This window comes from Clinocottus analis, unplaced genomic scaffold (genome assembly GCF_023055335.1).
Source record: "Clinocottus analis isolate CAN_PGR_092001 unplaced genomic scaffold, fCliAna1.0.p SCAF_17, whole genome shotgun sequence".
Lineage (NCBI taxonomy): Eukaryota > Metazoa > Chordata > Actinopteri > Perciformes > Cottidae > Clinocottus > Clinocottus analis.
In genome coordinates, this window is record NW_027175898.1 from 12,587,381 (window position 1) to 12,605,266 (window position 17,886).

Below are 17,886 nucleotides of genomic sequence, written 5' to 3' on the forward strand. Positions count from 1 at the left end.
AGCGCGTTTCATTTTCTCAGTCATTGTTATAGTTTAAAGTAAATGTATATTGTATACACGTGAACAAAAAATAAAATTTAAATGTACTCATCAAATCCTAAATAGATAAACAGCATTTGTTTAGAAAGAAGTAGACAGAAGCAAACATTACATGTTCTTTGCCATTCTGTTACTTAAATAACTTGAGAAAGATACACATGAATAATCCTCCTAATATATTTAACCAACAAACAATAACGACCACAACAACAAACCATAACTCATGAAAACAGTCTGCAGTGGTAATAAACTTTATATAAATGGCAACACGAGAAGTAATTATTTTTACCTTTCAAATAAATCTGCTGCAAGTGTAGATAATGAACTCTACAAGTTCGACATTCAAGGAAATGAATAGTTTGACACTCTGAATCTCTCTGAATCATCTGCAGAGTTTTTTTCTTTTTATGTTCCACTTGTAAGTTTCTCCGAACCTGATCTCTAATGTAATGCTAGAGAGCGAACAATATCAAAGCACAATTAAGGCTTCAGTAACAAAATCTAAATACAGTGCAATGTTTTTGGCATCAATCAGAAGGATCGCAGTTATTTTTCTCTTCACACTACTTCAATGCATCTTAAATCTATGGCAGTATTAGTTGGGTTATTGCAATTATGTAAACCCTAATAAGTAATGCGTTGATACAACTTTTTCAACCTCACACTTGGGCTATAAGCTGTGTGGGAGACACTGAGATCCTACTTTTATGATTTCTGTGATGTTCTCCCTAAAGACGTGTGCCTCTCTAAAGTCACGAAAAAAAAGGAAGAAGCAGAATATCATCAACAGCCATCGCTGTGTGCTTTTGCAGGACCATTCTGCGAGACAGCGGCTTCTTCCGTTACCTCCACACAGCGGTGATAGTGAGCGGGGCGATGCTGGTGTTCGGAGGAAACACGCACAACGACACGTCCATGAGCCACGGCGCCAAGTGCTTCTCCTCCGACTTCCTCGCCTACAGTCTGGGTCAGTAACGCACGCTTCCTGCGCTCTGTTTCCTCTGCCGTAGCATCTTCCTCCCAGCCGCTCCTCTCTCTCTCCCTGCACTGAGCTGCTTTGCATTCATACAGCGGCTCAGACTCACACCTGGGAGCTGCTCGGTACAACCGCAGTGTTTTGTTGATGCACATTCAGCGGCTCCACTGGAGCAAGGGAAGGTCAAAAGTCGCTGCTTGACGCACACAGGCGGCAAAGCGTGGCCCCTCTTCCCACGTGGGATACTCACAATAGCGGCCTTATGTTTTACAGAGGCGTCGTTGGCGTGTTCGCGCTAACATTTGTAAATATCTCCGCACAGGAACGCACTCGCATGTGACACGTCTTCCCTGGATGGAGGAAGTGAAGCAGAGTGCACGGTGCCCGTCGGCTCGAGGCTGATTTATGTGCAAGTTCATGCTGCTCCGAGCCGGGACGGCCGGGTGTGCTTCTGTGTGCGGAGAAAGTTGAATCCAAATCACTGAGTTTTGAATGGAGACGTTTTTGCTGAAAAGGTTATTCTAGGGAGAAATAAATAGTCTAGGAAGTAACCGCATGCTTTTTTACACTCTTGGTTGAATGGAATATGTGACACAGGAAATGTAGGGAGTACTTTCTCATCTAAAGAAGATGAATGATGATTAAAAATTACCACCGAGCCCGACATTGTTCTGCTCTGTGTACAGCTCTTAAAGAGACAGGCTTCTCATATGAGCATATTCAAGCAGTATAAGGGGAAAACACAGTGCTTTTTAAACATTAAAGCATGGAAACATGTTCATGTATGAACCTAAATATGAGCGCAGTATGTCCGGCTGCACTCATCCAGCACTCGTAGCTACATTACGAGAAATAACGCGCCGTAATTGGTAAGATATCCCACGAAATTTATTTTGTTATATTATCCACGTAATCGCGAACGCGGATGTATAAAAGCAGCAAAAGCCTCCACAGGACAGGACGAATCAGTAGTAATCTTTCATCCAGGAGGCCGCTGTTCGCGCTCCCAAGGATTTATTTGTCACATAACTCGTGTAGTTATTTTAACCCAAACGACGATCTTTTCCTGAACCTAACTTAAGTAAGTTGTTTCCCTAAATCTATCTGACTCGTTTCCTATAAAGACGTGATGATGCATGTCGCTGGCTTTTGTTGGAAAGATATTGTAAGAAGATATAGGAAGCGTTGATTGAGGAAAGGTTGTTCTTTTCAGGGAATCAAAACTCTGGCTGCAGTGAGCGAGTCACAGCATGAAGCGTCCCTTAAGCTTGTATTAGTGTGACTGATATCTGTGCTTTATTCACATTAGTACCATGAAGGAAAGTCAGGTCTTGAGGGGGGAAAGAGAATTGATTGGCAGATCAGATTTTATAGCGCTTCCCCCGAGCTGCACTTTACACTCCTGAAGGATTTCTCGGTGAAGGTAAACACAAAGTGATCAAAGCTTAGTAATGGAAACACCAGTCTGGGGTTCACATCTCATCTTTATTCTTGTGCTCGCCTCTTTGTACCGCGAAGGTGCCCTTAATCAAGACACTTAACCCTCAGTTTGCTTCACAGCAGAGACGGAGAGCGTGACTCCCGCTTGTGTATCTGCACGCCGAAAAAAAAGCATTTTTCTGTCTTCGCTTGTTAAATATGACAATAAAAAGTTGATTGTCGTCGTTTTTTTTTTTTTGTATTCCAATCTTCTGTTCTAATGGAAGTCGGCGCGGCTTTGTCAGACGCCACGCCGACATCCTCATTTTGTTAGCCGCCTGCCATTTATTGTTGTAAATTGAGTCGGCCCTCCTCCCGCAGTGCTGCTGTCGTAAGCTGCTCATTAATGGGAGGCTTCGGTCTGTCTGGATGGGAGGGAGGGAGAACTCCCTGCGGGCTGCTGAACGGCCCGAGGACGTTCCGCTATTTCTGTCTCATTACGACGGTGATTGACAGGCAGCGAAATTACAATCTCAGAGGTGCACCGTCCCTCCGTCCCTCCCCCTCTCCGACCATTCCTGTGCAACCTGTAATTGCGCGTTGTGGCCGAAACGTCCCCATCAAACGTCCGTCTTTCTTGCTTCCTCGTACAGGCGTCGGCGAAGAGGCTGCTGCAGCGCATTCATTTGATTCATAGCGTAGTGTCCACCCCTTTTTTTTATTGTTTACATTCGCCGCATGTCCTCACTTGATTGGCATAATGAGACTAACTCATCTCACGCCGGTCACCGCGGGAAACAAATTGTTTTTTTTTTGTGATTTCCCCGGAGAGTTCACATTTAAGTGGAACTTTAGAAATTAAAAACTTTTTGAGAATTGTTGTTGTTTTTTTTCACCCCCTCCCTCAGTGCTCCCGTCTTTCTGTCTCCCTGTCTCTGTCCTCCTCCCTCCTCCACTGTAGGATTCTGTAATTGGACAAAAAAGACAAGTAGACTATTTTCCTCACCTCCGCCAGCAGCTGCAGCAGGGTCAGTGTCAGCGGCAGCAGCTCTGTAATTGTCTGGTAATTACAGTGGAGATGGGCTGCACGTCAAGGACTAATCACCCCCCCCCCCCCCACACACACACACACTGAACAAGACAAACTCAATTAGAGCTCAGAATTTAAGGTCCGTCCGCTGTCCTGACTTTGGTGGATGGTGTCATAATAAATCCCCACTCTGAAGGGGGCAATGCGCCACGTCGCCTGTAGTACCGATGTTTGCCACCAGAGTGCACTGTCTACCCTTTTTCTTGAACATGGAGCTCTCGCAGATGTCACACTCTTCCTCTGGCAGGGCACCATGACTTGCACTCCCTTGTTCTGAACTGAAGGGGATGTACTGCTCTTGCTGTTATGTCTTCCAGCAGCTTTGACTTTCACACTTTGCATGCCGAGCCTTTTTGTTGTTGTTTGTGCTCGTGATGGGTGCAAACTGCTTCCTGGGTAACGGACTTAATGAGTGAGATCTCCGGCGGTATGCGACACGTGTGATGAGACTTGATGGCTTTTGGAGGTCAAGACCCTCTCACGGTTTCGGTCAAATCCCTGAATCAAAATGACATTTTATGACATAACTGTTGTTACGCACAGCATTTAAGTAACTCATAACAGCGTCTGACGTTTCATGGAATCTATTGGCAGACACATAGAGTATTAAATATGTTTATTTTAGTTTCATTTGGATTGCATAATCGTCTGTAATCATCTGATTCTTATTTCAGAGTGTCTTCACAGAGTCAGCCACCATGTTCCTACAGTAGCTCAGAGCGGACAAACTAAACACTGGCTCTACAAAGGGACATTTGTGTTTTGGTAGTTCTTCCACGCGCTCGGCACCCAAGAAGAAGTTTCAGTCGGTTGCAATCTGCAATGCCGACACTAGAAGTTGCCAAATCCTACACAGTGCGACGTTGCATACAGTCATTGCTAAAGCATTGAAACAATGGTGATATCTAATCCAGATACCTAAAGCAGTGGTTCTCTAAGTAATAAATATGAAACGTCTCAAGATGATGAATATGATCGGTGAGAAAAAATATAATTTTGTGTCACAAAAGTATGAATTTTCCTCCACACTTTCTTGTTAAACATTGGATACTCTCACTTTTTGGTCGATTTAAAAAAAAAAAGAGACAAATTGTCTCCTTGGCTGATTGAAGTTCTTACAATGTATGTTTTTCTTCTTTTACATTAAGACCGTAAGCTTTGAAAGGGGTCACGAGCCAAAACAGAAACCGTGGCGTTCAATAAGATTTGATCAATTCTGAGTCCCGTAGAAAACCCTGTTTATCGGATCCGTCTCCTTTCAAAATCCCTTAATTCAATTTAATTACGCTTAGCTTTTTACATTCGCGGGGAAGTTCTAAATAACAAGCGACGGAAGATTTCGATCTGTTGTCACTGCTTTTGTTGCCTGAGAGGATAGAAAAACTACAGATTTAATGGCAGCCGAATCAATGTTCAGAACCTGTAGCTACAAGCTGAAAATGAGATTTAGCAGCAGAGGGGGATTAATCTTATTTATCACAAGCTACTCGCTCTAAATACTGCAGGTCCTAATGCAGAATTAATAAGTCCGAAAGCTTAAAATATTGATATAAGTTAACTGGGACATTCTCCCGTGATTGATGTGAAGCAATCGACTGGATAATTTATCCAGCTGACTGAAAACAAACTGAGAAATGATACTTGATGAGTTCCCGCTGTCGTCCGGCTTTTAGAGAGCAGCAATATCAGAGAGCCTCAACCAGCTGATGTAATCTACCACCATGTGATGTTTGTCATTTTAACGAGCAAAAGTTACTTTACGTGCATTAAGTAAAATACAGTCTGTTTTGCACGTTTCGCGCTTTGTTAATAAAGGAGGAGCAAAACAAGATACCAGTGAGGAAATAACGGCTCCATTAGAGTCAGATATTAAGGACCATTTCACATCCTAAATCAGGTGGAGGCATTGATGGATTACTCTTTGTATCTTAGATCTGACCCAATGTCTACGACAAAATATCCCTTAAAGAGACACGTACCAACCGGGAAGGGACTTGAAATTATCATACAGCAACATAAAACGACAACAAAGAGACTGACGACTATTAAAAGAAGAAAAACAACCACAGAAAGATCCTCAAAATAAACACTACACAAAACAACCACAAAGAGAACAAAATGACCACAAAGAGACACAAAGAACAAAACCACAATGAGATGCAAAATGGCTACAAAGAAGAACAAGAGACAATTTTGAGAAGAGGCAAAACAACCACAAAGAGACACAAAATGGCCACAACGAGACACAAAGCCACTACAAGAGCGTTAAACATGACCACTTCCTAAAACAACTGCAACGAGACAGAAAAAGACTACAAGCTAACAAAGCAAGCACAAAGAGACACACAGTGACTAAAAAGAGACACAAAACCACAAAGAGATGCAAAACAGCTGCAAAGAAGAAAAGAAGACAACTTTGAGAAGAGTGCAAAACAACCACAAAGAGACACAAAATGGCCACAACGAGACACAAAAGCAACTACATGAGCCTAACACACGCCCACTTCCTCTAAACGACTAGAAAAAGACTACAAGAGAACAAAACGACCACAAAGAGACACAAACCGAGGTCGTCTCTCAATCCTTTCATTAGGGGAGGCGACCCAAAGAGAGGGAACACAGCACTTGCTTATGGGCGAGATGTCGAAGATGGAAACTACACAAGCGTGCGTTTCAAAGGCAGGAACGCCTCCTGAAAAGGCCCGCACAAACAAATGTCCCAGGCCGGGCATCAAGACAGCGATGGCCATCTGTGTCGCATTAAGTCTCTGCACGGTAGCTCGTCTTCTGAGAGTATTTCTCTTCACATGCCGGACACACGCAGCGATTTTTTTCCCCCTCCCTCTCTCTGTGATTGTTGCGCCCGTAGCCGTCGGGCCCTAGGCGCCTCGCTCAAGGGCACTTTGCCGCCGACTGACTCGCTGATTAGCGCGCGGCTCCGAGCCGTTAAAGGTCACGTCGGCCGCGCTCGAGTGCCGAGGACATGTATGGCTTGATATGTGGGAGCGTGTCAACACAGCTTGACCTCTCGTCTCTTCTCTCTCTCTCTCTCCCGTGTCGTCTTTTCATTGCAGCGTGTGACGAGTGGACGGCGCTGCCTCGACCGGACCTCTACCACGACGTCAACCGGTTCGGACACTCGGCGGTCTTCACTGACAGGTAATCGTTTATGCAGCGCTCAGACGAAAGAGCGGGAGTTTGCAGAGTGCTGCACAGAAAGGCTTTGTGGACGACGACGAGATGCATGTGTAAATGTATTTTAAACCAAAATGAAACCAAAATAAGAAAACTTAAGATAAGGATCTGGACAATTTGGACATGAGCACAAACATTCATTTGAAAGACATTTTATTCCTCCCGTAGACTTCTTTAGACTTGTAAAGCAGAAGATACCAACTTTTTAATTTGTCACCAACACTTCAAAGCTACACTGGGTTAAAATAAGTAAAGAGAGCTCCGCAGTAGAGCTACATACTTCCTCGGATGTTCAGTCTTAACCTGATTTTCTCTCAGTAACCTTGTTTCCGGAGCGCATGTAAACCAGGGTGACAGGTTTTCCACCGGGGGCCACTCGTATTTAATTATGTACTCGTGGCATTTAAAGACATGTCCGAATGGAAGATGTCACACAAGCGTGTTGAGCGTGGATCTGCATTTGATGTAGAAATGAGCTGGATTTTTTTTTGTTGCATTTTTCATTTGGGACCATTGCCTTAATTTTGACTTTTCACTTTCTTCTCTTCGTGATCACATCTCTCCATGCGGGTGTTCACACAATGGTCACTCCACACACATTCAACAGATATATAATTATATATAATATAATATGAAGAAAGTAAGGTTGTCTGTAAGTTCTGAACTGAAAGAAGAAGAAGAAGAGCAGAACTGTGTTTTTACAATTTAATTTCCCATGAAAGTTTTTTTTCAATTTTATTTCTCTCCAAAACAACAATTACTCAACGACGGGGCCGTGGTCACTTCAATGACTTTATACAGCTAAAAACATGTAGTTCACAATGAACAGGAAGTGAGTATTTTCATCTCGCTAACTAGTTGTCATGTTAAACAAACGTACTTTACACCGCTCATTGTTTTCTATTAAACTATTGATTGTTTCTTTAGAGTCAACATCTCAAGTGTCCCGGTCTTCTGTTGCTCTCTGATGACAACATGAATATTATTTTAACAAAACTAGATAGAAACCTTTCAATTATCTACTCGCATTTTACGCACACATTAAATGTGGGGAACAATTGCATGGTGCCACACACTCGGTTGACAAAAGAAAAAGTCTTACGTGAGCCCGACAGTGTGGGAGGAGAAAAGGTAACCGCTTACGACCGAGGCCGACCGACACAGCCGGTGTAATTGGAAAAAAAAAAAAAACTGTTACCTTGGAAAATAATCCTTTGTGTGTCCATACATGACATTCCATTATTAGTGCGCGATGCGAATGGATTGTGATGGGTGACGGTGCTGCGACTGGAAGGGATGACTCATCGGTAAGTGTTATGTGCGCCGCCAGCAGAGCGAGACACTGCGATCCATATTAAATTGTACATCCTGTTGTGGGGAGCGTATCAAATATTAACATGAATCACCCGCCCTGTTTGAGTCGATCCTCGCTGATGACTCCTGTTCCTCAGGAGCAATTAGGAGTTTGTTCATGCAATCCGCCCGTTGATCTAATTCGGATTCAATCACAGGAAAAGACTTCAGAGCTTCATTTGAACGTCGTTTTTTTTCGGGGGGGAAGAAAACGTTTCCGAACGCTTTACAGCGAGGCTTGAAAACAAAACCAAAAGTACTCTTAAGAAGATGTTCTAAAGACAAAGGAAATGTTTTAAATTTGAATGCTAAATGGAAAAATGGTGACGTTGCAGAACATGGTGGTTCACTGACTCATTCATGAGGAAGTCAAACGGCAAAACCCCCTTCAACTCCTGTTTTTAGCCTCTTTGCAGTGGCCCCAGCTCCATTTTAGAATTTATTTTCAAGTTTTCACCCTTTGCTTTCAAAGCACTCCGCGGTCTGACTCCTATATAGATCTGTGAGCATGCACCTACACTCAGTCTAGACCGGGGGATTGCAGCGTTGTGTGCAGGATCTGAGGCTGACAACAGAAGGAGAGAGGAATACGTTCGCCGAACTCCGGAACAGTCTACGTTTTTTTGAGAGTTGATAACTTCTTTTCAATCTCTACTTAAAATCTCCATCACACAAACCTGCATTTCGTCACTTTTGAAACTTTTTCGAAACTTCCACACAAGCGCTCATGTTGTCTCGGTCGTCCTTCGCTTCTCCACAACTTTTTTTTCAAATGAGAAATAAAGGTGGCGGCTTATTCATGTGGTCCACCTGCGAAAAATAACCCTCCCCCCATTCTCCTCTCCTGATCCCGGCGCTCAGCAGGACGTCCAGAGCGAACGGTTTGAAGCGTGCCCTCTGTGATCCATGGGGGAGGGGGAGAGGGGGTACTTTTGATCGAACCAGTGCAAATTACCCATCAGCCCTGTACAGCCGCTTCCACCAGCACACACACGCGCACACACACACACAATCACACTAATCCATGTAGCTGAACAGAGGCCGGTGGAGAGAGATGTTCAGCAATGCCCTGTGCCCAGCATCCAAACACACACGCACACACACACAGCAGGGGGTCTGTCAGGTCCGTCTGCACAGAAAGGGAGCGCTTGTTGGGGATTTAACAAGCTTGTGAGGCAGGTTGAGGGCTCAGAGCAGAGGTAGAGCGCTCAGACTAAGCTTCTCCGGCTCTCTCTGTGCACAAAAAGGTCAAAACCAGGGGGAAGATTGCGGGTAAATCGTCCGGCCTTACTTCCTGAATCCCTTCCATCTTCACCTCGGCCGCTTCCTCCCCCAGCGGCCTCTCTAACGTCTCTCCCCCTCCCCCTCCCCCTCTCGTCCCCGCAGCGAGATGTACGTGTTCGGCGGCTTCAACAGCCTGCTGCTCAGCGACGTCCTGGTGTACACGTCGCCCAGCTGCGCCGCCTTCTCCAGCCCGGCGTCCTGCGGCCAGGCCTGGCCGGGGATCCACTGCGTCTGGAACGGCACCCGGGGGACCTGCCTGCCCTGGGAGGGCGACGCCATCGGAGGCGAGCAGCATCTACCGGCCTCCTGCAACACGCGGTCATGTAGGTGACGCCGCCGGGTTGCACGGCTGCCGCGTGAAGCTCATCCGATGATCATGATGGGTCCTCGCGGTCCGTTTTCTCGAGTTGCTGCAGAACTCATCTGCATTCACGGCGCCGATGTCCGATGACACGCATAAACTGGCAGCGATGGCTTGTTTGTCACAGACTGCCAACGCAGTCTTGCACATCAGAGAGTGAAAATGGCAAAAGAATGTGTCACCAGGGTGTTTCTCTTTTTTTTCTCGTGTGTGTGTGTGTGTGTGTGTGTGTGTGTGTGTGTGTGAGAAATGTAGATAGAACACGTGGCCTTGATGCATCATTAGAAACTGTTCTGCTGTCTCTGGGATTGATGCATTTTCTTTGTGATATTATGAGCTGAAACTGGTTCAAACCATGAGCTGATCCACAGAAAGCGATCAGCGTTTTAAGAAGTGCTCAAAGTTCACCTGCTGCATGTGATTGAATCGGTTGGGAAAAAAAACAAAATATTTGAAAAACGCCAAAACAGGCTCTTTAATTGCCTTTTTTCCCTGGAATTTCTGAGATTTAAACTAAACTACTGAATAATTATTAATCAACGATAAGTAGACGGATCAGATTACAAGATCAACTGTTGAACATATTTCACGATCAGCAGTTTTTAGCTTTTTAAATCTAAAAATCACACATCCGCTTTCATAAAATCCTGTTTGACGCTCTTGTTGGTCGGTTCTTTGGACCGCAACAGGGTTCGATCGACGGCTTTCTTTCCTCTCGGAGTTTGTTGTGATTGAACCAAACGAGTTTGTGTGTGAAAGCACCCGGAGTTTCCACAAAAATACTCCTGTTCAGATGTTTCCCTCTGACATTTTCTAAGCTACTAAAAATGAATAGATTAACCCAAAAATGAATATTACATTCGTTATAGTTGTTAGCTTCAGCATGTGGATGACTACCTGAGCTGTATGAGAGCATGTGCAGACGTTGATCTAGAAACACATTTAACTTGTTCTTTTCTTCAAAATGACAGCCTGTCCACCTTCTCAGGATCTGCTGCCCCTTTTTGCATGTGCGCGTGTGTGCGTGTGTGTGTGTGTGTTGGTGCGCGTGTGTGCAGGACAGGATGATGTAATCATCAGGGACAGCTCAGCCAGGTCTCTGTGCTTCCTGCTGAGAATTGTCTTCTGTTTTGCCATTTGTCACAAAACAAAAAACCCTCAGTTTCCCCCACAACACAGAGGACAGGCTCATTTTCCGCTGTCAGCGTCGACAGAAGCGCCGGCAGATGGAAACAGCGCCCCGGAATATCTTTTCAGTCGCATTTAATACCAGAGAGGCCTTTTTCCGCTCCCTCCAGAAGAGTGTTGACTGACCCATGGTTCACGGCAGAATCTGCAATACTTCCAAAACTAAAACTAAATAAAGTCGCTGTGCTTCCATTTAAGATAAATAACATTAGTTGAAACCGTAGATTAACATTGAATTGTGAGGATTATAAAGTCTGGCAGTGGTGGAACGCAACGGAGTACATTTACTGCACGTCAGTACACATTTCATGTACTTTACTTGAATAGGCTCATTTTCTGCTCTTTAATACTTCTACTTCAATGTCATTCACAGGGAACCTTTGCATCCACTACATTTAATTCAAAGCTGTAGTTAATTGTTACTTTTTAGATTCAAATTTTTACATCCAAAGCACACGATGATCGTAATTATATACTGTACATTGTAATCATCAAACTGTCTAACAGTTTATGAAGTTAAGTAACAATATGCTCCTTTTTGACAGACTACAGTAAAATGCTTACGTAATAGCAATGTGATATTTAGTTTTTTTAGATGACACTCAATGAGACTAAATGACACTAAATCCTACTCACTGCTCCTGAGTCGATCAGAGTTTCTCAGATGAGCTGATCAGAGCAGAATTAATGTTTTTTTTTTTACTGCTGTAACGGCTTATTTTTGGCGAAACTATACATGACACATGTATTATTCATTGATTTTAATGCATTGTTACAATTTGAATCTTCAATTTGGTTGCTTTTCATGACTGAAGCGTTCCTCCTTCACAATTTTGCAGATGCTGACGAGCGGTGTGACCAGTACACAGACTGCTACAGCTGCACGGCCAACACCAACGGCTGCCAGTGGTGCTCCAGCCAGTGTCTGTCTCTGGGAAGCAACTGCACTTCTGCCACGGTGAGAAAATAGCAGACGATGCAAACTAACGTCCCGCATCACGTCCGCATCTCGCAGTTTAAAAGTTGTGATAATCCATTGATATGTAGTCCCTTCATCCAATGACACAGCGTAAAAGAGACATAAACCTCCCTTTCATTTCCTTTATTAGACTTGGTACACATTATAAATTGACACATGTCAACTTTGAGTGAAGATCAGATAAAGAACTGATGAGACTCGTCTTTTGTCTCCGGCTCTGAGTCTGATTCGTCAGCCTGCGATTAAAATCACTGCTCATTTAGATGCGATATGACGGGTAATGTGTCTCCCCCGGCGCTCTAATCTGCACTTGTTTCTAAAATATTGGATTGATACGGGTCAGTCTCTCTGACTGCAATCATTTCATAATCCGACGCTTATGATAACGTGACTCTATACTCAAATGGCCATATTGTCAGGAAGAAAAAGAAACGTTTTAATGTGCCCGATAATATCCTCTCTTCTCACGGCCACAAGCTTCTCCATCTGTTTGAATATCTTTCGCATCGAGACTATTTTGTGGCCTTGCATTGACGGCGCAATGACATTACACCACGTGGAATGATTTGGTGCTTTGAATCCTGAGAGGGGAAGCGGTGACACTGCACAGCCACGCCCACTTTTTAGGAGAGAAACGCCTCGGACCTCCAATAGGAGATGTGAATGGGATCACAGATCATGGCCGATACCACAACTCACATTTCTTCAGACAGACAGACTGACACTAAAACGGCGTTTTACAAACAGACGCATCTGGAGAACTTTAACGTTGTTTGTCTCTGCAACACACTCTGGCGAGATCTAGCAGTAAACGTCCTGGCCGACTGTTCGCCGTGTGAACATCTAAAATGTCACGACGTTAGCCTGTGCCCACCGTTGCATACATCTACATCATCTTTTCTGGGTATCTATCGTTGACGCCTGTTGTCTTCTTCCCAGGGGGCCATCGGGGAGTTTGATATTTGCCCCAAGGACAACCCCTCGTACGTGTGCAACAAGAAAACCAGCTGCAAGAGCTGCGCTGTGGACCAGAACTGTCAGTGGGAACCTCGCAACCAGGAGTGCATCTCGCTGCCAGGTAACGGAAAGAAAATAACACACATCTGTAAAACTATCATCACACACACGTAAATAGTAATACGTACACAGGAGGTGGAACGTGAGCGATTCATCCCGGGGAGGTATTTTTTATAGATGTGGCCAGTTGTCTTATCGGTTATAAGAACAATTTATGCTCCAACTGAATTTTTCTTGGATTTCTTGGATCTGGGGATGCATCTAGAATAACGTTAGCGGCATTATAATATGATTAAATATCTATATATGAATGTACACGCTGCTTCCTCTCATGGACTCCACTGGAAACAGAATCCGCAAATGTCTCAATAATTAGCCTGAGGACATACACGTTTAGATCAATAAGAACGTTCAAAACCACAAATATAAATCAAATGTTTTGTTCATGCTTGTATTCTTCAGGGTACAATACCATGTTTATTGTCTTGTACTTTTTGTTTGGCATTTAAGCAAGAAATAATGTGGCATTAATATATTTGTTACATGTCACCTTTAACGTTTTACACTTGCTTGTTTGGGCAGTGATTCCCGACCTGCCAGTCACAAAAAGTGTTATGAAAAATAATATGAATACTAATAATCTTGATTTATACAGCAGTATAATACAGTGTGCGTGCGTGTTTGTGCGTGTAGAGCTGTGTATTTAAAAAAACAGGTCAATAAACAAACAGAAAACCTTTCTTTTTACAGATGAAAATAGAAGTAGGAGGAAGAAAGCATCCATTTTGCACTTGTTTTGCATTTTAAGTGTAATTGAACATTTTTAAACAGATGAATAAAAACTAAAAGAACGTATTAAAGTGTTTAAATACTTTAAAGAGAGATGTAGGACATAAAGTGCTGTTAAAAAAAGAAAGGTGTGGCAAAAATATTTATGTTTTTAAGTGATGCTCTTATGTTGTTGTGTCAGCTGTTGAAAAAAAAAATATGTTTTCACATTTTTCTCTAATTTCTTGTAAAATATTGAAATCAAATTGTTTTACTTCTGAACTCAGGGGAGGCAAATAGATGCTGCCTTTTTTTATTTTTTTTCAAAGGCCACAACTTTCTGAAAAAGTGTTTTTATTAATATGTAATCAAGGTGGGTAACCAAGAGAGTGCTACTTGCACATCAGCCGCCTGTACTGTCTCTCGTGCCGACTCCTCATCGTTCTCTCCGTTCCAGAAAACGTGTGCGGTGAAAGCTGGCACCTGGTGGGAAACTCCTGTCTGAAATTCATCACGGCGAAGGACTCGTACGACAACGCCAAGCTGGCCTGCAGGAGCCACAACGCCGTCCTGGCCTCGCTGACCACGCAGAAGAAGGTGGACTTTGTCCTGAAGGAGCTGCAGATAATGAGCGTGGTGGTAAGTGGGAGGAGGAGGAAGAGGAAGATGGGGGCGGTCCTGGATATCACTCATCAGAACAGACACATTTAAATATTCTCCTTGGGGAAATTGAGTCGTCGCGTCGGCAGCGACAGAGATATGAAACGCAAAGAGACAGAAGATAAAATAGATCGTTGCAGCAAGAAGATCGTCAATAACAGCAAGACTGAAGAATTAATATTTCAGCTCAAAGAATACAAATACACTACACAGAGCCTCTGCTTTGGCAGATATGTTCATGGTTGAGGAAGATGAAACAAGAAAACATAATCCAACAAGATCAGAGACACCGACTCAAGAAAGAAAACTATAAAAGTGTCCAAATAAACCGTCTTTACTTCTCATGTTCTCTCAACACCTCGACCGCTGAGCACCTTTTATTTTTTAGTTTTGACAGCGTCGTCGTGGGAGCTGTTGTCTTTTTTTATTTCTTTTCCTGCAGGTGAGCTCTCGTCAGATTCTTTTTGTTGTCTTTCGGACCAGTGAGCGTGAAACAAATGTTCCATTAACAGATTATTTCCTTCCGACGTCTCTTGCGCGCTCCACTAGCGCAAATACGCAGAAATCCATCCCGACAATCGACTAACCTCCGAAAGCTGCTGTTCATGTCACACAGGCAGATGTGTGAATGACGGCGAGGCGCTCAGCGTTTAGATTTCGGTCTCTGTAACTCGTTTGTCCACACGGAAAACAGGGAGACCAGTGAAGCAGCATCCATATTGATTTACTCACTACGTCCTGAATGCATCTGCAGCTTTGAGCCGGCGCTCTTTACTCACGGCTGCTTGCAATGTCGATAATCAGAAATTCAGAGTAAGACTATATCTCACTGAACACGGACTCAAATGGAAACTGTAAATGATTTAAGAGTTTCAAGACAATGAGGGTTGGACATGTCTCAGGTTTTTTTTTGTCATTCTGGAATTAATTAAGCAGGAGATGTGATGATATTTGATTACCCAGAAATACATATTCATCTTATGGCTTTTACATGTACAGTGCAATAAAGAAACAGCTTTCACTATCATAGGACCACTATATACTATAAATATAGGAATCTGACTTTAAAACCAGGATTTTATGTCTGTGTGTGTCCACACTCGGTGGGTGTACGGCGAGGGAGGCAAAGACGCGCCGTGTGGAATACGGTGCAGTTTCGGCATTAATAAACTCTGAATATACAAACGGACGGCGCTCTGCGTGGCCGCGGCGGGGCCCGAGCGTGGCGTCTACGGCTCATTGAGTGCTCAGATAAATGTTAACCGTCCAACCAAAACACTTCTGCACTTCGCGCTGGAGTCAGCGGGCGACGAGCGCGGCGGGCAGCAGTCGGCCTGTTGTGAATGAGAGCGAGTACGCCGCCAACAGGCACTGCACGAGTACGATAAAATCCACGCCATGCAACACACAGGACGTTTACGTTTGCTAAAAATGGGAACTGTGGTTTGCTTGTAGCCAGCTCTTAACCTTCGCTGGGATATCGACTCAGTTGATAATGTCTTCCACGGTTGAAAGCCGATTGTCCAAATTTAGATCTCCAGTGTGGTATTTTATAGTTAAGCTCTTGAAGCCAAGTAGATTGTATCTTTTCAGTGTGTGACACTGATGCCACCGGACGGGCTTTTCTTCCGTTATTATTTTTAGTGCATGATTAGTCGTCAGAACTGTACTCTTGCGGTGCTTCTGACACATGCTGGATTATGTGGTACTCCTCTGTGAACCATGAGTGCGAAGAATTATTCAGACGGATTTAGCCAATATATATATAAATATATACACTAATCGGCGAATCGATAAACTAATCAAATAAGCAGCAGAATGATGGATATGACCATTAAATGGACAGAAAGGCGTCAACATAAAACACACTTTTCCCGTTATATAATTGAATTCATATAATCACATTTCCTTTAAATAGAAGGATGTCACCCCACATCCTTCGGTGTGCGTCTCCACTTGACGTCACTGAGGAGTGTGACATAATCCAGCGTGCGTGTGTGCGGATAAAGTGCCGCGAGGGTTTTGGTTTCTAACGACCCGGTCTGCACTTGAATGCAACATCCTGCTCTGAAAGCCACCCATGCAAAGGAATGTAAGCCACTTAAGGCTCCTACAAATTGCCCCGGAGCCACCGTGCGGGATAAGTAACGCTGGAGCTAAATAAGACAAAAAGGGTTTTCGTCTAAAATCGCAAAGCCTTGGCTGGAATTGGAGAGTGGTTTTCATCCATACTAACGACGTTGTGTAGATTTCCCCTGTTGGTCTGAATTCAATTCTGTTGGTCAGTTCCAGGTAATCTCTGGGCTTAAAGGTAGAAGGGAGGTAAAAAACCCTGTTTCTCTGGCACAAAATGAGTCCGGTTGAACAGTAAAAAGAGTCGCACGACCACCTTCCACGTTACATTGACAGCGTTTGTGCTGTTGAGCAGCTCCAACTATTCCCAGACCGGATCAATCAATCCAAGAAATGCAACGACACCACTCGGGAACGGTGATTGGACCCACGTCCGTGAGAGATTGAGCACATTTGTTTACCAGCACCGCAGCAGCGTGGCCATTGATTAGAGACGGGACGGGTAACGGGGCTTCCCGAGTGAGGTGAAGCAAAGCTGCTTCTGGTGCCGCTAAGCCAGTCCAGGAGGGAAGTTATGGTCAGTGCAGATGAAATATCGCTGACATAATGCTGTGTTGTTTGTGTCGCTGACGTCCAGGGAAAGGTTGTGCTTTCTGACAACTATAATGAAAAAAACATAGCCGTCAAAATCTTTTTTTTTTATTATTTTTTTACCAAATATCACGTTGGTCCTCAGTTGCAGAGTTTTTTTGTCAACTCGAGCATTTTTCTCAATGTTGCCTCGCAATATACAAGCACCTCTTTTGGAAACGACTCAATTATAATACACCGTCACAGTGATCATACAACCTCTCTGCTCTGTATTTCTCACTTAATTTTTGTCACGACTGTTGGTCCCAACCGAGGTTTCCAAGTTGCCCCAAGGGCTTAGAATTTAATGTTTTTACTGAATCTGGTGCAAACGATTTAGTCTTTTGGCAACATTTTTAATGAGTCATTTGGAGCTTTAGAAGTGGTTACATTCAAGGACCAAATGACAAATTGTGTAATTTTTGGTAATTCTTTTTGGGAAGAAAACAAGCTTTCTGGTTTAGCGATTCAGAGGACTCGCAGTCAAACTCTAAAGTTCTTTGGCTTGTAAAGGGACTAACGTGTGAATGTTTTGACTTTGGCCTCCTGTCGTGTGTTCGCAGTACAAAGCCACAGTGACGCCGTGGGTGGGGCTCAGGAAAATCAACGTGTCGTACTGGTGCTGGGAGGACATGTCGCCCTTCACCAACACCACCCTGCAGTGGCTCCTCGGCGAGCCGAGCGACGCCGGCTTCTGCGGCTACCTGGCCGAGCCGGCGTCCAGCGGCCTGAAAGCGCAAACCTGCATCAACCCGGTGAACGGCAGCCTGTGCGAACGGCCAGGTGGGTTCTTAATACTCGACAGATTTTTAAAATCCCCCGAAGGAAAGTCGGGTTCATGCACATGAGATGAA

General features: G+C 44.1%; 1 protein-coding gene across 3 annotated transcripts in view; it reads left to right on the forward strand.

The window, feature by feature from the left end:
* The window catches only part of atrn (attractin), a 128,316-nt gene that overhangs the window by 24,134 nt on the left and 86,296 nt on the right, over positions 1–17,886 (forward strand). For all 3 annotated transcript variants that reach the window (XM_068579800.1, XM_068579801.1, XM_068579802.1), the window contains exons 10-16: positions 852–1,006; positions 6,599–6,683; positions 9,459–9,679; positions 11,745–11,863; positions 12,824–12,962; positions 14,127–14,308; positions 17,596–17,815. In XM_068579800.1, coding sequence (XP_068435901.1) covers positions 852–1,006; positions 6,599–6,683; positions 9,459–9,679; positions 11,745–11,863; positions 12,824–12,962; positions 14,127–14,308; positions 17,596–17,815 — 1,121 coding nt within the window. The remainder of the gene's footprint in view (positions 1–851; positions 1,007–6,598; positions 6,684–9,458; positions 9,680–11,744; positions 11,864–12,823; positions 12,963–14,126; positions 14,309–17,595; positions 17,816–17,886) is intronic.